This window comes from Thunnus thynnus, chromosome 4 (genome assembly GCF_963924715.1).
Source record: "Thunnus thynnus chromosome 4, fThuThy2.1, whole genome shotgun sequence".
Classification (NCBI taxonomy): Eukaryota; Metazoa; Chordata; class Actinopteri; order Scombriformes; family Scombridae; genus Thunnus; species Thunnus thynnus.
The window spans coordinates 1,646,697-1,672,096 of NC_089520.1; the positions used below are offsets into that span (position 1 = coordinate 1,646,697).

The 25,400-nt window shown below is 38.4% G+C and overlaps 1 protein-coding gene across 2 annotated transcripts; it reads right to left on the reverse strand.

The window, feature by feature from the left end:
• Positions 1 to 11,841: 11,841 nt before the first annotated feature.
• nicn1 (nicolin 1) lies at positions 11,842 to 23,776 on the reverse strand. Of its 2 annotated transcripts, none has more exons than XM_067586141.1 (7): positions 23,657 to 23,776; positions 22,344 to 22,493; positions 18,273 to 18,452; positions 15,930 to 16,043; positions 13,382 to 13,450; positions 13,172 to 13,276; positions 11,842 to 12,319 (listed from the first exon to the last, which is right to left on the reverse strand). In XM_067586141.1, the coding sequence occupies exons 2-7, from the start codon at positions 22,488 to 22,490 to the stop codon at positions 12,278 to 12,280; spliced, it is 657 nt and encodes a 218-aa protein (XP_067442242.1). In that variant the 5' UTR covers positions 22,491 to 22,493; positions 23,657 to 23,776; the 3' UTR covers positions 11,842 to 12,277. The 2 variants fall into 2 exon arrangements, with proteins under 2 accessions (XP_067442242.1, XP_067442241.1); XM_067586140.1 differs by lacking the exon at positions 23,657 to 23,776 and adding an exon at positions 23,301 to 23,432.
• Positions 23,777 to 25,400: the final 1,624 nt, after the last annotated feature.

The window sequence follows — 25,400 nt, forward strand, 5'->3', positions numbered from 1 at the left end:
AAAAAACAAACCAAATATCAGTCACTGTAAGGCCAAAGTGACACCTGGGAGAATCATCTGTGTCCTCGTCACCAGGCCAGAAAATAATCAAAATTCTAAATGAAAGTGAATTATATCGTAACAATGGGCTTCATACAGCAACACTCTCTTAGATTTCTTTTTTATTTTCTCTTAATTTTCCGTTAAGGGAAAAAATAAGTCAACTCCAGATGCACCAAACGTTGTTAACCATCTCAACCTGCTCTTACAGGTGAGCTGAATGATCAATCACTTGATCATAAACTGGAGGAGCACGGCTGATGTTTGATATTAGCATAGTTCACTAAACACTGTATAAAGGCAGGTGTTGTGTTTGGAGAGATACCAACTTCAGCAGCAGTGAAATATCAACGTACTGTTAAATAAACTTAAAGTAAACCTGTGATTCTCAAGGACTTTTTCAGTTCTGCTGTAAATCGAATACAAATACAAATAATTTTGTTGCCTCAACAAATACAGATACAAATACAAATACCGGGCTCTCTGCACATCCCTGCTTCATACTCGCCTCTAACAAACTGCTTTACTTCCACTGAGTACCAGCATGTATTAATATGTCCTTCACTCATGTGGTCTTAACATTGTGTCACAGTTTAAGAACCGAAATACCTGAAAAACTGTAAAGTTTGACATATTTAAAGGTCTGAATGCAGGTAAACTGAAGCAACACAACACTCCAACTTCTTGGCAGAACCGTGAAGCTTTTAGCATTGATTTAGTAATGTTTGACTCAGGTGTTTATCTTTTTTTTTTTTTTTGCTTAAATTAGCAGCCTGGCATGAAAACACAGCAGGTGCTTTCTCTCTTTCTCTCTACCAGGTTTACAGTTTATGTTTTTGTCTGGTTTTTTTGTTGTTTCCTCCCTGCAGCTCAAAGTGAAGGAGTGAAAATGTGTTTTTTTTTTTTCTTTGCACTCTGTCTCTGCCTCCTCTCACCCACACACACACACACACACACACACACACACACACACACACACAATCACCCTTCATATTTATGTGTTTATTCATAATTTCTCATGGTTCAGCACGCCGTGTCTCTTGTTACAAAATAACCCCATTTAGCGGGTGGAATTAATATCGTGTCAGAATCAACGAGCACATTTGCAGCAATCTAAGCAGCGACAGTCGGTCATTTCTGAAAAATAAATAAGAGGAGAGATGCAAAATAGTCTCATCAACTCCGACAGAACCATAATAATTATATGCAACACCTGCTTATCTTTTATACGTGGTTAGTGATCAGAATCGTTCCATATTCAGTGTTCAACCTGCGTTCTCTGCATAGGTAATGAGCGTACCGCCATCCTGCAGGCTAATGAGTGAAAATGACACATTTAAAACTATCCTGAGAAGAAGTTTAGAGGAAATGTGATTCTTCATTCTCGGATGACTGTAGCTGAACTTGAACTGTCTCGCGACGTGAGCAGAGTTTTCTGTTTTGAAGCATAAAAACTCAAATCTGTAGCTTTGCAGGAACGCAGCGACTAATCATGACAAGCAGCTCGTTTCTGCTTCTGAATCACACCGGAACAATTTGTGATTAATAAATATACTGCAGGATATTCTGAGCCCATAAATCATCACTTATTTTTGTTTTATTCTTCTTCGACCTCTATTACTCATCTTTACAGACGTGTCAGTAACTTTAGTGAACAGCAGTGAATTTCCATGTGATGCTACTTTCTACATTTCAGAGGGAAATATTGTACTTTCTACTCCACTACATTTATTTGACAGCTTTAGTTACTTTTCAGATGAAGATTTGACACAATGGATAATATAACAAGCTTTTAAAATACAACACATTGTTAAAGATGAAACCAGTGGTTTCCAACTTTTTTGTCTTTTGACGTCTTACAAAAAGCAGTGTGTAGTCGGGGTCACATTTCACATGTCTATGAGTTGTTAACAGCTCCACCAAATAGTGATTTTTCCCTCTAAACTTCTCACATGCTTTCATTTCAATAAATGTTCAAATGATCCAATATTTCAGCAAAAATCAAAGATTAGAGAAAAAGTCCAAAAACTGAAAACAGATTTGTGTATCAGAACTTTGTTTTTTCTTCTTTCCTCTCCCATTAATCATCTCACCACCCCTCAGATTCATCTGCTGACCCTTTGGAGGGGCCCGACCCCTAGGTTGGGAACCACTGGACTAAACTAGCTAACTGTATATAAAGTAGTGTAAACTAGCTCCACCTCCAGCAGCTACAACAGTAACATGCTGCTCTAACACTGATGCTTCACTATTAATAATCTAATGATGTCATATATAATAATATATCAGTCAGAGGGACCAAACCACTACTTTTACTGCAATACTTTAACTACATCAAGCTCATAATACTTATGTACTTTTACTGCAATACTTTAACTACATCAAGCTCATAATACTTATGTACTTTTACTGCAATACTTTAACTACATCAAGCTCATAATACTTATGTACTTTTACTGCAATACTTTAACTACATCAAGCTCATAATACTTATGTACTTTTACTGCAGTAGGATTTTTCATACTTGTAATGGAGTATTTTGGTACTTTTACTGCAGTAAAGTATCTGAATTCTTCTTCTACTAGTGAAGAGTTTGTTACTTTCAGCTCCATTTCTTAAAAAGTTTAAATTGAGTTTTTTCTCCATTAAGAATTTATTATTCTTTACGATTGGTTTTGCATATTAATCTGGAAGCTATTTGCATCCATCCTCACTAAGAAATAATAAACAAATAAAGAAAAAGCAGCGGCTACATGAATCAGCTCCGATGCAAATCACACACCCTCCAAACAAAAACAATCACTTCCATTCCAATTATGAGCAGAAATAATTTAGTGCATGTGTTCGTCCCTGGAGACAGACATTATTACCTTCATCATTTTAATCATGTATTACTCAGCCTCAGCTGCACGCTGTGTTACACTGACTGCTTTGAAACTAATGTTTGATAGACGTAGTCAGTGTATTATTAGTGTATCTAAAATAGAGAAGCTAAATCACACACTATTCTAATAAAGTGTCAAACTGGGATGTTAATGGTTTTGTCACAATAGAAGTTACTGTTTATTAATTGGTGCATTTCTCAGTTTGTGTTTTGTCAGACACCTATTAGGCAGACAGAAAAATATAATCTGATGCAAACTAATATTAAAGTGACAGTCAGTCAGTTTTCCTCCGACATCTGAGAGAATTAATTTCAACGGTTTTACGTCTCAGTTTCTTAAAAAAAACCTTCTTGTTTTAACGAGAAGGTTTCACATTGTAATAAGATAACTGTTGTCATTATAATGAGGAAAAACAACACATTTATTTCTTATTTAACACAGATTTTATAAATCATCAACACAAACGATCGTTGGCAACAAGATTCATTATTTGTCATTTAGAAAGTGAAATCCTGAAAAGAGTAAAAAGCTGAGAAATGAAATGTGCGAGTAAGGTACGAAAAGACAAATTCAAATAATAATTACAATAGTGATTATTAGTAAAAACAACAGACGGAGACAAAAAGAAACATAGATCTATACACACATATATATATACTGGTGTGAACCTCTAAAGCATAGGTGTCAAACTCTGGCCCGCGGGCCAAATTTGGCCCACAGTGTCATTATATTTGGCCCGTGAGCCTCTCTGGTGAACGTAGAGGCCGCTCGGGTTCTAAAATATCTTCTCTTGTTGGGGCTGTTAGTGGTTTTATGATGATTAAAGCACATCTCCTCCCAATCTTTAATTACAATGATGCTCCATCACGTTAAAACCATTTTTGCGTTATAATGAGACTAAATACTGGTCCATAACCCATGAAAGGTGGATGCTGATTTGAATTAACTTATCAAGTTTTACCTTGTTTTAGGGCTTAAACTGAATATTTGTTTTTTTATGTGACTTTAAGGGACTATTTTTTGGCCTGCAGTTACATCCTGGGATCTCAGCTGGTTGCCTGGCAACAGCTCAGAAATATAACATATAACTTCAGATAAAACCACAACTTCAAGTTTTTAAACTTTGGTTTATGTCCTGATTAAATAAATGAGTTATAACTTATTAATCAGCGAGTTTTAGAGCTGCTGGCAGGTTTAGTTACCTTCAGACAGAGCCAGGCTAGCTGTTTCCAACCGTTTCCAGTCTTTAAGCTAAGCTAAGCTAACTGAGTGCCGACTGTAGCTGCATGTTCACAGTCGTGACAGTGATATCAATCCTCTTAACTTCCTCTCGGCAAGAAAGTAAATGAGCCCATTTCCCAGAATGTTGAACTACTCTTTTAAAGTTGAGTCTGTGATACAACACAAGCTCAAAAACACAATTAGATTTGAGAAAATATGCTGTAATATTCTACTCCACACCTGTTTTTATCACTGACTGAAATTTAAAAAACAAAACTTTCAACAAACTTTCAGTCCAAACAATCACTCTTAAATGAAAGAACCACTCTTTTCTAAAAAAATCAATCTCCCCGTAAGCTCATCTTGTCTGCAGGTGGATGCAGCGGCGTAAAGTATTCTATTCACAGCGTGAAGTATCTTTTTTTCTTGCTGTCAGGTATCTGAGAGAGGCTACGACACCGCTGTCACAGACTCATCTGAATAAATGATTCATGGCGTCGAGGTGAAAAAGCCGCAGAGGCAACGCTCATCACTCAACACGGAAACTGATGCAATGTTGCGAGGATCAAATCAGAGTTTGAACCTGGAGGGCGGAGAGAGAGAGAGAGAGAGAGAGAGAGAGAGAGAGAGAGAGAGAGAGGAAGAAGAGTGATGGGTGGAAGTTTAAAGCTTGTGTACATGTTGGATGGGATGGGAGAGAAATGCTTCAGTAATGAGAGAGGAGAAACCTGTGCAACACATTTAATAATCCATCCATCCGAGGATACATTGTTTTCCTCTGTTGAGAGCAAAGTGCACTCCTGTCTAAACAGTTGAAATGTCGTTAATATTATTAAAAAATTGCTGTAAAGATTCATCATCAGTAACATACAAACAGGAGAAAAGAAACAAAACCAAATGAGACTTATAAAAACGCTCCTGCAGGGGATTTTGTTTTTTAAGGAGAATGCTTCAAAGTTTCTCCAAGTTTCTTCAAGTTCATTTCGGAGGATGTGAAGGTGGAACTTTTGGGATTTGGGCCACTCGAACAGAAAAACTCCTCTCATGCAATCTGCAGCCGTCCCCACTAGGGATGTGCAGAGAGCCCAGTATTTGTATTTGTATCTGTATTTGTTGAGGCAGCAAAATTATTTGTATTTGTATTCGAATAAAAGTGGAAAGAGGCTTAAAAATCCTGTTTTTGTTTTTATTACGCTTTTAGAAAATTAAAGTGTTACAATAAGTGTTCATGAAGCGTGTGTCAGTAGTTCAGCTTTATCTCTGGGGAACACTCCCAACTCTGGGACTGATGTCCAAATTAGGAAATGTGCGTCATGTAGCAGGTGGATGTGACTCCCCTCACTGAGACCTGCTGATAGACGTCACAGCGGAGCAGAGGAGAGACACTGAGATAGTGATGTAACCGACCTGCTCTCTGGTATTTGACATGTTTTATTTTTCTTCCTGAAAACAAATAATTTTTAAATATTTGTATGAAACAAATATTCGTAAAAACCCCCCACTATTTGTGCTTTGCCAATTAATGTATTTGTATTCAGGCACACCCCTCGTCGGGAAGTTTTTTTCACAAAAATGTGCAGAATTGACGAGACTATCCTCCCAAAAAACAAATGTTATTTGTTTAAGTTCATCTTTAGCAGACGTTGTCATTTTGTCTTTTGTTCGTTGGGAGCAAAGAAGGAAGTCAGGTGACGTTGTTACAGAGCGACAGTCTGTGTAAGCAGGAGGTTTGAGGTCAGAAGCTGCTGTTTGTTTCCTCATCAGCAGTCTACTCTGCACCTTTCAGATGGATTGGATGGACTCTTGTAACTGTTTTTATTTATTCTACGTTGATTGTGTTGTTGTGTTGTTTCTGTCTGCTGATTGTGTGCTTGTCTTATGAATGTTTCTTCTTCTCTGGTCTCTCTTGATGGCACCAGAACAGGAAACACACTTGTGAATTTTCCCGTCGGACAGGCTTCAATAGAAGCAATTATTGTGCGACCCTGTGTTGTATAATGACAATAAAACTGAACCCTGAACCGTGAAACGGAGCGAATGTTCGTATAACGGAAATGTAAAGTGACCGCAGCTAAAGTCTAATGTGGAGAGGGGGATGAAAGGAGGGAAGAGAAGATCAGAGTTTCTGTGTCGGAGGAGATTTGTGTTCTCTGTTTGAGAGCAAAACAAACAGATTCATCACTCCACTGCCGCAGGTACGCATCCTCCCATCTGTCTGTCTCTTTAATTGTCTTTCTTTCTCTTTCTCGCACATAAACACGGTGTCCCTCCTCCCCTCCCGTCTCCTGCATCCACACCTCTCTTACAAATGTCCTGAATGCATCAGTATGCAGGACGCCAGAGGTTGCCGGCCGTATGTCAAGTGCACTTGAGCAGATTTGTGGTTTATTCAGTTTTGTCGTTGTTGATTTGTTTGTTTGTGTGTGTGTGTGTTGTGGGGAAGTACACAAACAGTCTCCTGTTTGTTTATTTGTGTAGACAGATATCACATTGAATGTCTCAAGGGGCTTTACAGGCCTGCAACAGTAACAGAAGGAAAAACTCCTAAAACCTAATTATAAATGAAACAGAGGAAACGTTGAGAAATTCAAAGCGATTCTTCAGGACGAACAGTCACCAAACACTTTATTAGTAACAGCTGCACAGTCTACTGCAATCCAACACAACAGCTCTGCCATAAATTCTACTTTATGAAGCTTCTACATTTTCAGTTTTTGTTCACATTGTCAGAAAGGTGATAATAATTCTCCTTTATGTTTATTATCGAGGTCGTAGTGGGTGTTGGTGTACTGGAGTGAATTATATTAAAAAGTGTTCCTAATATTTTATCCACCCCATTAACAAACATGATGGGGGCAAAATATAATAATATAATATAATATAATATGATGCATTACATGTTGCTCCATACTCAGATTTTTTTACGGATGACTTCCTGTTTGGGGTGCGGGGGCCAATCATCATGTCAGTTACATTTTAAGAAGTTATGAGACTTTCTGTCTTTGACTTCATCTCAGCAGCTGTGTAGTGAAGCCAGTTAGCTGATGTCAGGAGGTTTTAATGATGGCTGAAGTGAATCCAGCCTGCAGCTAACAAATCACATTTGTTTGAATGAGCAGGAAAATAAAGTCATGACATCACTTCCTGTCAAGCTTCTGTTGGATCTTCCAAACTGTTTCCTGCCTGCTTGTTAAACCAACAGACTGTAAAAAATATGGACAAAGCCACCGTGACGTTACCCGCTGGTCTCTGAAGAGCGGTTCTGAAGCTAAAAGTGGGCGTCTCCAGACGTCGCCATCTTGTGCCTGAGTCCGCCTCACTCCCCATGGATGTATAAAGAGAACTGGATACAGCGTCGGAGGCCCCGTTCATTCCTATGAAAGTTGCTCAGTGGCGCATGAAGCCAAAAAAGTTTAACTTCCACATATAAAGTTACCCCGATCTTCCCGGATCATTGGGCCCATAGAGCATGCACACTAGTGGCTTTCACCGGCTATCTCCAGTTTAGCCCTCCGGCTAACTTGAACGGGGATAAAACAATTCAATCGTGCGGCTCTTTTAGGCTTTCGAAATGTGATCGGACCAAATGAATCAAATTCAGATAGTCAGACGAGTCATTTCGCGGGGGTTGTGATACTCAAAAAAATGTATGTGCTGATTTACGGACGTCTCTTTCACAATGTAAGTCTATGGAAAAAAATCTTTTTGGGCCCAACAGCGTCATGTGACGTTGTAATTACACGGTTTGGCCGCTATGTGAAATTGGCTTCACAGCCCGGCGCTGTTCCTGGCGGCTTGTCACTTCCAGCTGATCCAGAGGCAGTTGAATGAAGCCTGGTTGCTCAAACAAGCCACCTAGCGGCTAGCAACCTGTCACTCAAAGCAGCCACGTCCTTTATTACGCATAATTTTAAACCTTAATAAAATTTAAACATTTGAGTCGTATAAACCCCCGTCCAGTTGTCATGAAAGAGGACATTAACTATAGAGACCAAAACTGTTGTTTGTACCAGGCTGTAAACATGTTTATTTGTGCTGTAAAGTTGGACATTTTAACATGGCGGTCTACGGGGATTGACTCGCTTTTGGAGCCTCAAGTGGCCATTTGAGGAACTGCAGTTCTTGGCACTTTCACATCAGCTTCATTTTTCAGCTCCAGATGTTGCTGCTTGGTTAAACATCTCAAATCCACACTTCTACAAAACACTTCTGTCCTCTCTGTCCTGCTGTTATTACAGACACGCCATGACTTTTAACCCACAAACATCTACTAAGGCTTCTGGGAAACGATGTTTGTTAAAGGCCACTAAAAATGTAAACATTGAATAAAAGATACCAGATGGTTTTTCAGAAAACTGCTGTCCTTATCTAAGTACATGAAACAAGACACATGACGTACTAGCTTTAGTTATTAGCGTTCTGGTTTCATCTGAACTCTCTACAAAGAACACAGACTGCAGAAAGAGCAACAAACCAATCATTAGATGTAGTGATCTCACATTTTACTACACATACATCAAAGGATACTGTTTGTAGCTTCACTTACTTTAATTGATTTGAAGCAATAAACACATTCTCTAAATCATTTATAACATCTTGTGTTGCCAATAAGATGCAACAATCCACAAGTGTATTAAACGAACAAATTAATAAGCAATCCGAGTCCTGTTTTCACCCCGTTCAGCTATTGTAAACAAACTCAAGTCTTGCAGAACCCCTCATTCCCTCCACCTTCAGCAATATTTGCAAACATCCAGGACGGCAGATTTAGTGGAAAGCACCGATGTAATAACCGAGCAGAGTGCAAATCAGGGATTAACTGTCTGGCTCAGACTTATGTTGTACATTCAGCCTGAAACCTGGGACAAAAATCATTTCTGTCATTTTAATAAGTCAGACTAATTTTTTACAGAAAGAAAGGCAGAAAGGGGCATATTTAAAGGAAAATAAACACACACTGAAAGACAGTTAAGCCCTGTTAATTAAACTGAATTAAGAAGGAAAATGACAATGTTTTAACTATAAATGCATGAATAGTTTACAAAGAAAACATCACATTCTTCAGATGCTCATGAATGACAGAGTCTGCAGTATGTAGGAGGGATTGCACCGGATGTCCATCTGCTAAATTAGACCTGTAACATGGTTGTAACTAAATGTTTACAATGTGAGAAAAGATCAGGATGTTCTCTGCAAAGTAAAACAGCAAGAAGAAGAAAACGTGTCCTCTTTCCTTCAGTCGGCGTCATCGACTAAACCTCTTGAGAATCTTCAACACTGTTCTGCACTTTAAGTAAAATAAGAACACTGGTTCATATATTTTCAGAAGCACCACTGGGAGATGTTTTTTTTTCTTCTAGCAGCAGCTGCTAAATAGAGCCTATGTACCATTTTTCCAAAAGTTAATATTGTCTGATAACTGCTCAGTCATGCACCGCACCGCACAGCAAAGACAAGAATATTAGTTTCTATTGACAGGCGGCCGACAGGATCTGAGAATAATACATCGTACGGGCTTGTAAAATGTTAACATTTTCAGAAAGTACACTTCAGTCTGTCACTTTCTCAGACATCCAAACTCTCACTCACACACACACACACGTTTATACTTCTATATTTGTGAGGACGCTTACTGACATGATGCATTTCTTAGTGTCTGTACTGTACGTGATTTACTGCGAGATAGCTTCAGAATGATCAGGGCTGCAGTCAAATCATCCCTGTTATAATTTCTTAGAGTTCATGGTGACTCTTCAAATGTCTTGGATTATCTGAACAACAGTCCAAACTCCTGATATATTCAGTTTACTGTCTTCAAATCCTCACATTCGAGAAACTTCAACAGCACATGTTTTTTTGCGTTTTTGCTCAACAAGCTCTAAGGTCAGGTGCCCCAACGTACACTGGAACCATTTATGCTTTGGTGTCATCATTCATCCACAGTCCAAAGTCTCTCTGCATTCAGTTTAGAGCTGCAACTAACCATTATTTTCATTATCGATTAATCTGTCAGTTATTTTCTCGATTAAACGATTACATGTTTGGTGACGTCCTCCTTCACTGTCACAGAGGACTTAAAGAAACCAGAAAATATTCACATTTGAGAGGCTGGAAGCAACTAATCAGTTAATTGTTGCAGCTGCACAACACCGTACACAAGCAATTCTGTAAGCGAGTGCTTTACTGAGTGATAGAAGGGTTAAAAGCAGCATGCATGAACACAACACATACACACATAAAACTAACTGAAAGCTAAATTAAATAAAAATGTTTATTTTGAAAAGAAGACAGTTGTTGTTGCAAAGCTCAGTTCAGCAGGTTGGATGTCCTGAGCTTTAGGTGCATAAAAGCACGAAAGAGTCTGTTTGGTACCAAATTCCCTCTTTGTGTTTCTGTGTTCAGCTGCAGTGGAGGGATTATTTATGAAAATGAGTTTAATTTTGGAAGATAACCACCTTTGTGTAACTCAGAATGCTGAAACTTCATATTATCTTCAGATGAGCTTTAGAGCATCACTTTAGGAAAGGATTGTGTAAAGGCCAGTATGGACAAGAGGAATGATGTTTCTTTGTACATCTGGGCAGCTGACTATTGTTTTAAGATGTGACCTTTTATCCTTTAACCTGAACCAAACATCAACCCCAAAAAATCTAAACTTGAACTTCGACAGTCCTTTGAAGAAGCTCTCAAGGTCTAAAACCTCAGTTGGTCCTCATAAAGATGGAAGTTAAGAGCATATAGACACACAAATCTTTAATAATCCACTGCTGCCACCAAGTGTTCCATAGTGGGCGTCATTATATAAACACTACTGTTTCCCTTCTTATCTATATTTACATTCAAAGTCTCGTCAATGTTCCCACAAAGACTCTTTAAAACCTCTTGCAGCTTATTTCTGTGTTCAATTCACAGAAACTCACAAACAGTTTCTCATACAGTAGAATACACAACAATACAGTGACAATAAAACTTCTGCAGACAGTAATACAATGCAACACCGTATGCAGCATTTTGAATAGTATTGCCACGTAAGTGCACTTCTAGCTCAACAAATATGACTGCATCAGTAAAAACGTGAGTGCAGTTATTATTGTACTTTCTTTGTCACACTTCTTCCCTAAAATAACAATAAAAAGACAACATGCATAGTGCAAGTGTAGATGTATAGTGATGTTTGAGTAGTGTTATGACCAGAAAATTAACAAAACATGTCAGAATAAATGACATCATGACAGCTCTCTCATTGGTTACTGTTTAAAGGGGACATATTATGCTTTTCCTTATTTTCAGTCATATATATAAATGTTACAATTTCGGATGTTTATGTTAAAAGTGGCCCACATGTCAAATAATGAGGTAAATGTATATAGCAGTAATCCCTGCGAGCAGAAAGCAGCAGCTCTGATCTGAACGCTTGGTTTTTTCAACGTTTTTTTCTACTTTCAGGCCGAGTTGAATGACGGATTTCGCGCTAGTTCAACTGGTTTTAAGCACAGCTGACGAAGCTCTGCTAATTCGATGAGGAACACATTTAATTTCCTGTAAATCCTTCACAATAAAAGTCTCCTGTTATTTAGTCATTTAAAAGCTTTTAATATGAAGCAGTAAAGCAGGAAATGTTGGGTTTTCATTAGCGGTAACTTAACTCTGATATGGCAGCCCCCTCAGCAGCTACCGGAAAACTGGCCAATGACTGACTGCCTATTAGAGACAGAAGCTGAACTGAGGGGCTGCATAAGGGACCAGTTTAAGATAAATAAGGAGTTTTTAACTGTGAATCATGCAAAGCTGCTCTAGTGGAATAAAACGTAGAGCTGGAATGAGCATAATAGGTCCCCTTTAAGCATAAAAAAGTTGCCAACTTTGGCTGTTCACTGTCACTGTTACATTGCGTTTTTATTTAATTTATTTATTCATAACATTAATGAACATTTCAATTTTCAACTGCAGTCCTTTGGCGAGATGTTTAGTCAGATGTTTTGTACATAATACCTTTACTTGTTCTTCTCTGCAGCTCGTCTAAGTGGCTCCAAAGCAGCTAATATCATATTTTTTACAGGTCTTCATCATTACTCCTTCAAATACTGAACTGTGGTCTTCAAGTCTTCCATAAAGTGAGCTTCATGTGCAGTTTATGTCAGGGAGAGCAGGTTGATATCATAGCATCCATCCACCTGTAGCAAAATATAGAAAAGTCTAGTTTTTATTTTATTTTTAAGGCCTGTACAGTTATTTTCAGTTATTTTGACTGATTCGACCTCATTTCAGTCCCATATAGGCGTGTTCACACCATGCTTTTATTCTTGAGGTGCTGCACCTGTTGCAAATAACATTTTAACCAATGAAAACCTAGCTTTTAACCCCTTTAAACATGTGGAATATATCATCAGCATCAGCTCTGCCCAAGACAAGACCAGAATAAATGACATATCTTTTGGTTGGTCCGGGGTTGGACAGGAGCTTTAGGATCAATATGTAGATATAAAATCAAAATGACATTTAAAAAACACTTGGCCAATAAGATAGGGCAGCCTGTATGTGACCTGAGAGGCAAAACGCAGGGCAATAAAAGTCTACAAAGAACCGGCCGCACCCCCGGTAGAAATTACGACCCCGAAGAGCCAGAAATCAAACAAGTAAAAAACAAGAATTACACTGTATTGACTCAGCTATCGAAGCTGCTGTAAATCAACTGAATGAAATAAAGGGTCTTAAATCAGAACACTTTATATCAAAGTAATGTCTGCAGAAGAAGGATGCTTTTTTTTCTCTTCTTCACAGCTTTTTGAAAAAAAAATAAATTCTGATACTTGGGAGAAAAAGGTCTGAAGAAGCAGCAAATGTAATTATACAGCTTGTGTGGTGATGAAAGTGTAAATGTGGATATTTCTCAGTTAGTGATAAATGACCTGATACTTTGATTGACACAATAAACACAAACTTAATTGAGTTGAAGTTGCTAATGCAGCTCCTTTCAGTGTGAGGCCAACAGGAAGCAGCTGTGATCTTTGCGTTTCGAGACTCACGTCAAATCGTCCGATGGAGGCCGTGGTCTGGTTGGTCTGCATCACCTCGGTCAGAGCCCACATCTGCTGGATGCTGGAGGAAACAGTCTGGGGGTCTGGAAGACCCTGAGAGACACACACACACACAGGAAGAACAACACATGTCCAGTAGAGGAAGACAGGATGTACTACAGTCCTTTAACAACACACTTACACAAACACAATGTGTACCTCCAGATCAGGGTGTTGGTCAATCAGGGTCAGATCAGACAGCCAATCGGAAACCTCCTTCTCTGGGTCCTACAAAGAGGAGCAGCAAATGTCATTTCATTTCTTCACTTCAATTAAATGCTGGAATAATTTTATTAGCTTGATTTTAGTGTCAATGTTTAACATCTATATGCTCCCACTAGCTTAGTTTATGGGAAACAATAAAATATGTTACCACAGTTATGCAGATGACACACAAATTTACATAACAAGCACTGAGTAAGTGCATTGAACAAATCAATGATTGGATGTGCCAGAATTTTCTTCAGTTAAACAAAGACAAAGTGAACTAATTGTTTTTGGAGCCAAGGAAGAACAATTAAAAGTCAGCACTCAGCTTCAGTCAATAATGTTTAAAACTACAAACCAAGCCAGAAATCTTGGCGTCGTCATGGACTTAGACCTGAATTTCAACATCCACATTAAGACAATTACAAAGTCAGCCTACTATCACCTGAAGAATATATCAAGAATTAAAGGACTTCTGTCTCAGCAGGATTTGGAAAAACGATCAGACAGCTGCAGCTGATTCAAACGCTGCTACTCGAGTCCTCACTAAGACCAAGAAAGTGGATCATATCAGTCCAGTGCTCAGATCTTTACACTGGCTTCCTGTCTGTCAGAGAATTGACTTTATGATATTGCTGTTGGTTTATAAAACACTGAATGGTTTCTGATCTGCTGCTACATTATGAACCATCCAGACCTCTCAGGTGGTCTGGGATCAGGTCTGCTTTCTGTCCCCAGAGTCAAAATTAAACCTGGAGAAGCAGAGTTCAGTTTTTTATGCTCCACATATCTGGAACAAACTCCCAGAAAACTGTAGATCTGCTGCAACTTTCAGTTCTTTTAAATCACAGCTGAAGACTTTTCTGTTTGCTGCTTTTCATTAAACCACATTAAGGGTTAATATTTTACACTGCACCGTACCTTTTATTCTCTTGTTTTGTCTGTCTCATTCCCTTTTTAGCTTCTTTTTATTTCCAAATTTCACACTTTTTAATTGCTTTTATATGTCTTTTTACTTGTGTTGCTTTTATATTCTGTTTTGATGCCTTTTATGCTCTATGTAAAGCACTTTGAATTGCCTTGTTGTTGAAATGTGCTGTACAAATAAACTTGCCTTGCCTAGTATCTTAATGTCGTTACTTTGGCACCATCTAGTGGTAGCATCGAGAATAACAATGTAGTAAACCAGTATGCAGAGTGTTACATCCTCCTGACCCCCCACAGGTCAAACCCAGAGACACACAGTTAATGAGCTGCACTGATTTTCACCTTGATTGTCTCATTTTTTGACCAAGATAAACTTGTGGCATCTGAATAGTTTGAAACATGCTATAATCACATCTAAATGTACAAACGGTAACTTGAAGGTTTATTATTTATTGAGGATTTGTGGATCTTTTTTTGGTGCTGAACATTCAAATTGTGTTTTTATTTACTAAAGGACAACATGGAGGGTTTGTGCACTGCTGATAATTGCCTGTTTGGTCTCTTGTTAAAAAATATAATCACATAATAACTTTTGTAATAGTGGAAACGTACACAAATATCTGCACGGACGAACCGCTGCAGCAGGAAACTGAGTATCTGAGGAGAGCAGGTGTAAAATCTGCAGCTCTGGTTTATCGGACGTACAGAGAAGCAGAGAGAGAGAAACTATGACACAATGCATATTAAAAGATTATAAGATGGTTATTTTACACATGACTAACCTTCTGTCTCCTGCAGCTGCCTCCTGATTATTTTTCTTCTCTTTAAATGTTTCACAGCAGCTTCACTCAGATGCAATATGAATGCAGCAGACAGTAATACTTATATATAATCTGGTCAACAGAGGTTAAAGTCTTTACTGGAAATCTCTCATTTATCTCTGATCTCTCTGTTGAGTCTGACAACATCAGACTGTTTATTTCCTCACATACATCATTCTTCTTGCAGGATGAACACACATCTAAACATTCATTTCTCAGCAGCTGAAAACACTTTAGTTTTGTGCTCCATTACTTTCCAGACATTAGATCTTATTTTGCGATGCTCATTTACATCTGTAGTCTTAGTAAATATCCCGTTATATTTAAAAACGGCGCCCCAGACAGGTATGCTTCTATTTTGAAGGTGGTGAACATCGAAAAATCGATGTTATCGAGTTATTCCCTCGATAACATCGATAAATTGCGTTATTTTCACTCAGGTGGGAAGAAAATGTCTCAATAGCACCAGAGTTTACTGTCTCATTAGGTTTGATGCTCCCGTTGACTGATGCATTAGCAGCCGACTGGTAAACAAATGTTTTCCACTTGATGTGAAGAACCTTTGACTGAGTTGGCAAAAATAAAATAAAGTGTAATTACTCTGCAAATCAAAGTCTATGCATCATAAAGCTTCCTGAATAACTAGCTCCACTCTCAGCGGCATTTAGACCTCATTAAGTACATTATTCTACCTTTACTATCTCATTGAGTTTCTGATTAATGTTTAGTTTACTTTAAGGAATCAAACTAACCGGCTCCATGTGAGGGTATATTTTAATGTCTTCCAGGCTGAAGGTCAACCAGGCGGAGGACGGCTGTCTCAGGATCAGTCTCACGGACGTCACATGATCCGGCTCCCCCTGCATCTATTCATTAACAATAAATGATGACATAATTAATGCCAGAACCTTCAGAATTTGATGGATCTGGGAATAAAATGAGCAAAACATGTAGAAAAACAAGAGAAATAAATCAAATTGAAATGGAAATCCTGAATCCTTTTTCCAATTCCTGAAAGGAAACACTGCAGTAAAAAAAACCCCACCTTGAACACCCTTTAAGGCTAAATATGACAAACAATAACCCATAAACTGCGAGTAAACATCATTTACAACATCACGATTTACCCTTTAAACAGTCAGGCTCGGAGAACCGTCTGAAGTAAACAAAAGTTAAATCACCGTTCACCATCTGGCTCCATTTGCATAAAGAATAAACAAGAAATAAATAGAAGAAGTGAAAAATAACTCTGTTTGTATTGTCGCCATATATCAACATTACATCCTGTATAGTGTCTTTCATGGCTCGACTCCAAGACGAGCTGAGGAGGGGAAATAAACGGCTCCTGCTGTGCGTGTTGGTGTTATGCTTGATGGGAAATGTGTTGGTTTACACATCTGATATGAAGTTCAGCTGCAGTGACACAGAATAGCGGCCTGTAATTTAATATAAAAGGAAGGTTTATGTGAATAGAAGTATGATGCGGGGTTATCCAGGGTCGCTCCTGCATGAGCTCAAACACAACTGAAGGCCACAAAAACAAGAACAAGCTGTCGTCATCTTCAGATTTTGTTGCTATTAGCGTGTTTTCTTCACATAGTTAAGTGGACAACGGACATATGAACTGTAGATACTCTGCTTTAATTAATAACTTGTCTCTTAAACAAAAAAACAAAGTAAATTAGCTGGTTAAAAAATCTTAAAATTGCAGCTTCTCCTCCATTATTGAAAAATCAAGTTTTCCTGCTGGACACCAGATGTCTCCTCCTTCACTGAAGAGTCTATTCTCAGTGTTTGTGCTCTGGAGGCTTCAGGTTTATTTATTTAAGCTGAATACTGGACTATCGATTGATTGGCTTCCAAAATAAGTTTTCACACAATCGTCTGGTTCATCCAGCTGAGATTTAAGACGAGCTCAGAGAAACTTTCCTCCTTCGGCGGATGTGAAAACAAACTTACTGCACACAAACATCATTCTGCACAGAGAAGAAGAAGAACAACGTCCAGCTGAAGGAACAAGAAGAGAAATGTGGAGGTTTCAAATTAACAACCTTACAGTCAAGAGTTCACTATGGCAACATCAATATAGGAAGTGTTTTTAGACGCGTTTGTCACTCTGTCCCACTGAACAGATTTAATATCAATTAAATAAATTAGGGATGCACGATATTGGATTTTTTGCAGATATCCGATATGCCGATATTTCCAACTCATTGTGGCTGATTGCCGATACCGATATATGCACATATTATGACTATTATACATGCAAGCATAGATTGTACTAAGTATGATCAATAAAGACAATATACGAAGGAAGAATTTAGGAAGACTGGAGTTCAGGAGCTCAGCATTAAAACTTTAATGAACCTGCCAAGTGGGAGCAGCAGTAGTTTTCATTGAGTTTATTAGACAGACAGGATTAATGTGGAGGATTTAATATCTGGTCCACACTCCGGAGCAGAAGGTGGCGGTAATGCACCTAATACGCTGGTTGCCAACCGCCGTTATAAACCAAAAAGAGGAAGATTTTTTTCCAAACAGAGTGGTACATCCTGTCAGCCGAGGTGTTTCCTATCTGTGCAGCTGAACATAGCAGCTCCTCCACGGACTGTTTCACCCTGACGGTCCCGGTGTTTCCTCCGCAGGCTGCACTTCACTCAAGCTGCCCGTCAGACCTGCTGCTTCTTCCAACTTTAACCTGAATAACAAACCGGGGCTCGGTGCTCTGGTTGGATCCACACGGAGAGCCGAGGCTAATGTTAGCTGAGAGGCTAGCCGAGCGTTAGCCGCAGCATGACTGGAGGGAAGCACAGCCAGCTAGCCTCTGCTAGCCTCCCAGCTAACGTAAGCCCCGGCTCTCCACATGGATCCAACCTGCGGAGGAAGCACCGGGACCGTCAGGGTGACACAGTCCATCGAGGGAAGCACAGTCAGGCGGCGGAGGGGAAGGCGACATATCGGCCTCTCGTAATTGGCAGAATTCGCCGATGCCGATATTTCATTTAGAGCTTTTATCGGCCGATACCGATGACGTGCCGATAATATTGTGCATCCCTAAAAGAAATGTATCAGTCCACCCTGCGACCCCCCCCTACCTGTGTCCTGTGGATGGAGTAGTAGTCCTGGGAGCCCCCCTCAGTGTGGGGGTTGTCCATCAGAGGCAGGTCTCTCAGAGCCGTGCACCACTTAGCGGGGGTCTCCTGCCCGGGACTCCTCTTCAACAGACGTACAGTCACGTAGGCTGTGTAGTAGTTCTTAAAGGTGATTTCATCGATCTGAAAGACAGACAGTGAACATGGATTATAAAGAGAATAACAGTCCCCACGCAGTGTTACTGTTTGGTTATTATCAGGTGATATGAAGATCTGATTGAAGTGGGTGGACGTTAGGAGTCAGAGATGGATAATAACTGATAAAGTTTACAAAAATCTCATCTAATACACATAAACATCTAGACGACATCACTGGAATCAAGATTTAAGGAGAAGTGATGTTAGTTTAAGATTAAGATAATCTTAAACTAACACAAAATAATGTGAATAATTGATTATAACAGATATAAAGTTCATAAATATGACAATAGTATAACAGAGAATCGTCTAAAATGTGGAATTACAGATTCATTGAAGAAGATTTTGTTTGACATCGAACATTAGTTATCAGAGTTATTAGAGGTTAAACTTCATTTGAATCCATTACTTTGTGTATTCCATGATAGATTATCTTCTTTGAGTCATAAATCAGACAAATCTGATCATTATCATCATTACGTGCATCATGAATAAACAAACATCCATAAATCTGTTTGGAAATCATAAAAAAGATGTTTCCTATAACTGCAGAACCTGCCTGAGAATCATCACATGTTAAAGTTTTCATCAGTAATCAGTGATAGTTGCCTCACTGCTAACAGCTGATTCACACGACTTTAATATATAAACAAATCTGTGTTGGAAACCAGTCGACATACAAGCAGAAGACTCAGTCATCAGAGGTGAGGCCACAGTGTCAGACTTTGAAAACCTCTGGAGTAAACTAACCCAAACCAGATGGACTCTATAAAATCCATAATCTGAAGTTTAAGGAGGCCGGACAATAAAGAATAATATTGAGGCCAGAATGTTTGTGTTCCTCCAAGTGTAGAATAATAATCATAATAATAATAATGTTTTGCTCAAGCTTTTTTAGCTTTAAACCAATTTAAATTAGACAATACAGGGTTGTCAGTATAAATAAGATCTGCTGGATAAAATAAATCTTTCCCAATAAATCACATGTGGAGGTAGAGTGGGTCGTCCACTAATCAGAAGGTCGGTGGTTTGATCCCCGCCTGCTCCAGTCCACATGTTGAAGACACTGAACCCCGTATTGCTCCTGATGGATGCGCAGCACCCTGCGTGACACCCTGCCGTCGCTGGTGTGTGAGAGTGGGTGTGAACGGGTGAGTGAGCAGCAGAAACAATGTAAAGCTCTGTGAATAAAAGCTCTATATAAACGCAGCCATTTACCGTATAGCATTTAAATCAGGCTCATTAAACCAAATCGGTTCCCCCCGAAAAGAAAAACTCGCCTCCGGTCCAAACTGGGTCTTAACCTATTGTGTTAGAAACAGTGAGTCTGCCAAATCACAGCATTAACATTTCAACCTAAAGAAGAAGCATCCAAACGCCTGATAGAGATAATTCCTTTATGCATAAAGTGGCTGCAGGCGGACGCCTTTGAAGCTCGACGCTTTGAGCTAATGAGGAATCACTCTGCATCAAAATGATTTTTAATTAGGACTAAACGCTAAAAAAAGTAGGTCAGTGCCCCAAATGTTTGAAGTCTTTCTCCAGACAGGGATACACTTTCATATTTAACAAATGTTTTGTATGTATGTGTGTATTTTCTGAGAGCGCCACTGGGAGACACCACAAACAGACACGATGAATACAGTTTAGCTTATGGGAAAAAAAAAGTGCTTTATTTATTTTAACTGGAAGCTCGAGGCCGAGAAATGATACAAACGTCTTTAGTGATGTTGTGTGTTCATTTACCTCGAGTGATGCACTAGTTAGAAGTTATAATATAATGTGTTTCTACTGTAAGTGATGGAGGACAAAATACACAGTCGTCCTCGTTCTGTGCAAAAATATATACAAGTTTGGGGTTGACTGATGATTTTTGTTTGCCTGCAAAATGCAGGATTGAAACATCACAGACAGTTTGTTCTCTGATTCATCTTTCTTCTTCTTTAACTCTGTATTATAGTTTAATCTATCCATATATCCATTATTGTAATGTTGTTTGGGCTTCTACATATAGTTCACACCTCAATCAGTTACTTTTAATTCATTTTTAAGAATGATTTCAGACTCCACTAGCCGAGAGCCATCTGCACCTTTGTTTAGGAAATTTAAAATTTTGTCAATTTATTCTGTAAAGACTCTTCTAACATGTGTATTTATGTTCAAATTCATAAATCACAGACAAAACCTTCCAGATACATTTCATATTTTTTTTCTTTTATCATCAGACATTCACTCTTATTCGATGAGGTGATCAAAGGACTTTCATTTACTTTACTGTCACACTTCCAATTATCATTTTTTGATCAGATTTAGAGGTCCTCATCTCTGGAATTCACTAAATACAACTTTGAAGTCGTCGTCTTCTTTAATAACATTTAAAACACATTTAAAAAATATCTTTTATTTAGATAGAATTTTGTGTGACTGGGTTTATATTACACCTCATATTTCTGTTTCTTTTCTTTCTTTTTCTCTTGTTTTTTGCTGTAAACGTTTCTTTGTCTATTTGCTGTTCTATTGTTTTATGACTCAGTTCTATGATTGGTTGAAATGAAGAGGAGGACTTCCTTCCTCTCCTGCACAATTTAATATAATTTTTCACTGTGTGATATTTTTATTTTATCCTTTATGCAAATAACAAAAATAAAAAATAAAATAGATAAAAAATAAGAGAGTTGAGCAAGAATAATAAAAGACCTGCAGCAGCTGTGAGACTTTCATTATTACTCATTAAATACAGATTATATATATATATATTAAACACGCAGCTACTGACTGTCAGTACCACATGATTCAGCTTAATAACCAGAGATGATTCCTCGTCAACAAACACAAACTGTGTCCTTCTCTTAGCTGTGACGTTAAATTCACCACCAGGAGTCACTACAGTCCTGTAAACTGCAGCAGCTCAAACATGTAGTGAAAATCATCACGTCACACTTTACTGGACTGTTGCAGCTTTCATCTAAGTTACTTTCTGACTAAAAAATAACCTTTTCGTGCATATTGTAATAACTCGATTTTCACGATTTAGCCATTGTATACATCAGGGTTATTGGTTGAAACATATGGACGTCTTGCAAACTAGTAGTTCAGAATTCCCTCTTTGTGTTTCTGTTCCTCGTCTGCAGCAAAGAAACGCCGTCACACAGAAAGACGAAAGAAATCCACCTCATCACTTCAGCCTCATATTAACTTCAGATAAAGTTTAGAATACAAGGAATGATTACACTGAACTATTAGTTTAAGACAAAGTAGACATGAACTCAATAATGAATTTACAGATACTCATCCAGTATTTTCTTGGAAGATAAAGGAAACGTGTACGCTCACATTTATATATGAATGTTGTTGTAATAACAACATGATTCAGAAGATGAAAAGCAAAGATTTAAATAAAGTCACGAGCTGCATGTATTCCCTTATTTTAAACCCATATAAAAACAAAAGTGGCTCCATGAAAATCAGATTATTTTCCATATTAAAGGTTCAGTTTGTCATAAAGCAAAAGACAAACTGAACATTTAGTGATCAACAGAAAATGAAACTTCATCAGCAGACAAGTGATCAAGTGACGAGTGCTTGTATGTTGTTGTTGTTTGGAAATGTTTGTGAAGAGAATCAGACTTCATTATTTTAATATTTGTCACATCATCTCATGTTTTTAAGATCAGTGTTAATCCACACAGGTTACTTACAACAGTTTTAAGGCATAAATTGATTGGTTTCCTTAAAGTTAGTGATCAAATTTAGCAATATGATGAAGATCAGGTGTCACTAGTTTTTTCATACTTCCGGCTACAGACAAATAGGTAGAAGATGATAAAACATGAATAGAACTTCTTGATTAAACTGAAAACAGTTTGATCAGCTTACGTTGACGGGTTTTCCAAAGGGAAGCGCGACATCGACAACACAGACGCCGGAGTGAGCCGCGTCTGTCTTGGTGTCTCCGATCTGCAGGTAGACCGGAGGTTTGATCGTACAGCTCACAGGTTTGATGTCATCAGTGCTGCCGCTCATCTTCTGGAAACAAAATGAGATAAACCAACATTTCAACTACAGATGCAACAATCAGTCGATTAATTGATCAACAATGGATGACACCTCTATGCATTCAATTATATTCTACAGTTCATGTGTTTAATGACACAGTGCAGCACTATAAATACTTATGACTGTGGTTAGTCCTTCAAAGCACTTTTCAAAGCAGAAAACACATCATGTAATCTACCATCCCCTCCACTCTGGATTATGGAGATATCCTGTAAGCTCACGCTGCTGCAACCACCCTCAAACCTCCTGGACGTTCTCCACCACAGCGCCATTCGATTCATCACAGCGGACAGTTATCACGCTCACCACTGTGAGTTATAGGACGAGGTAAGAGGTCATCACCAGCAGACCTTGCTATCTTGCTTCCACTAACATCTCACTACTATTCTTCATAATGTTTGGTTCATCGTTTTAAGTCGTGTGTCTGAGTGTTGTACGATGGTTGTTTTGTGACTGTGATATTGTGATCCTGTGTGTGTATGGAAGCTGGTCTTGGCTCATTTTGGGGAAGGTGAGAACATTTTGACCTCAGTGTGGGTTGAGGTTTGGTTTCAAATTCATCAAGTCTGTCTTAAAACAACAGTCAAGTGCCCACACTGTATGTCCATCTATCCATCTATCTATCTATTTTTTAAAATATGTCTTCATAGGAGAAGCTACATCTGTTTACAAAAACTGTACATTAACTACCTGTAATAGTGACCTTGTATCTGCTTATACCTTCATTACAGGGTGTTATTTATGTGTATATGTAACTTGTTCTCAGGTTTCTCATACAGTAGATGTTGATCTCAGTGAGAACAGACTGTAAACCGGTGAGTTAACTCTTCTTCTCTGGTAGCACCATGGACAGCGACACAGACAGCAGGCAGACGGAGTTTCACTGAGCGACATTACTGACGGTTTATATGCTGTAAATATTCACGGTTTAAAGCTGCAAATCAGCTGTTTAAAACACAAACTAATGCTGTACAAGTGACCGTAACGTTAGCCCGGAAGCTAACAGAGCAGAAACTGTCGTTAGCACAACAGCTGACGGCTGAGACGACGTTATTGGTGAAATAAGAGAAGAAGAAGAAGAAGAAGGAGAAGAAGAAGTCCATGAAGTGACGCTGTGTTGGTTCAGGACTCACCTCACCGAGTCAGACAGCAGTCCCACACTTTCAGGGGCAGAGAGGAGAGTAAGAGTGAGAAAGCTTGCAGTGGAAGATGTTAGCATGCTAAAGATACTCTCCGTGTTACTTCCTGACTGTAACCAAGGCGACGGTGAGAGTCTTAAAGGGCCAGTAGCGTCCTCAGCTGCTCCACACTGCATACATCTGACCCATAGACTGTATAGAAAGACATAGGCTATAAATATGTATATATGTATGAATATATTTATATACAGTCTATGATCTGACCTGAAACCGGCAGAAGTAAAAGTACCAACACAACAATGTAAAAATACTCCATTACATGTAAAAGTCCTGCATGAAACATCCTACTTAAATAAAAGTACAGAAGTATTAGCAGCAAAATGTACTGAAAGTATTAAAGTAAAAGTATTCTCACGACTTCCTGTTTACTTGAATGAGAAAGAAAACACATATGAGTCTTATGCAGTTTTACAAATACTGCACTGCACGTATTGTTGTTTTTATGACCTTTAATTATTTTTTTCAATTGTATTTATTGATGTTGACCATATAAAATGTTTTCATGTTTATTAATTGTAAAATGTTTTGTTTCTTAGGTTTATATTAGGTGCATAGTTTATTGCTGTTTATACAAAGAAATGTCAAAACAAAAAACACTTAAATGGAGTAAAATATATGCAAATTGTTGTTGTAAAAAAATGTGTTTTTCATTTTTGTCGTCATTAGTACCCAAAGAAACAAGGAAATTCAGAAATAAAAAATACCATTAAAGATTTATTACTTGTTATTATCAGCCAGCTGCTGCTGCAGGCTTCTGTATATGTTCATGTGTTATTATAATAAAGAGGCAGCAGAGGGCAGTCTTACTCCATGGATTACACATGCACCACACAGCCAGTGAGCAGCTGATGTGTTCAAATTTAAAGGCGTCTCTTCCACTAAGGCTCATCATCTCCAGACTCCCAAAACAGCCCATCATATACAGCAGCATGCTGATCCCGACCGTCAAAATGAGATTCAGGTGTGCAGCTCTGCTATCGGTATGAGACAGCGCACCTGAGGGCTTTATCAGTCTGCTGCAGAAATCAGCTGTTATTTCTCTCTGGTCTTGTAATGATATCACTGAAAAAAACTGAAACAAGGTTTCCAGGATGTCTCATATCAGTTCTGAACAAAGAGCGTTAAGTGACGTTGCACATGCACTGCTGTGAACTGTATCTGTGGATGAAGTGGGCACTTATGGACTGTTTAATACCCCTGAAGATAATTATTAATCAAAGCAGTATATTGACAGAGATAAAGACAGACAGACGGATATGGTAACACTTCACTTTAAGTCCTCCTATTTAGCATTAACAAGCAATATATAAGCCTTAAATAAATGGTTTATATCACACTATAATGTAGTTATAAGCATATATAATGACATTTTTCATTTTTTTATGAAGACAAATTGTATAAACAGTATTTTAAATATATTTCATATGGACAGGTCACCTGACCATTGTTTTGAGACAGACTTGAAAACTCATGAAGAAGAAGTGATGACCAGCGTAACTGTCCTTTGTAAAGTCTAAAAGTTCAAACCACTGCTGCCACCAAGTTAGATATTAGATATTATGGATTTTCATATATTCAAAGTCTTATGTGAACCAGAGACTGATGATGATGATGATCCAGGACTCTTTAAAACCTCCTGCAGCTTTTCATCATGTAACTCAACACAAGTCAACCAGTT

Bases quoted from the DNA above. Each gene is read 5' to 3' on its own strand.
- nicn1 (XM_067586140.1), bottom strand. From the start codon at position 23,417: ATGTCGCTCAGTGAAACTCCGTCTGCCTGCTGTCTGTGTCGCTGTCCA. The intron at 16,044-18,272 runs GTAGGGGGGGGT...GTTAATGAATAG, and splicing joins ACTCCATCCACAGGACACAG to ATGCAGGGGGAGCCGGATCA. The intron at 13,277-13,381 runs GTACACATTGTG...TGTGTCTCTCAG, and splicing joins ACCAACACCCTGATCTGGAG to GGTCTTCCAGACCCCCAGAC.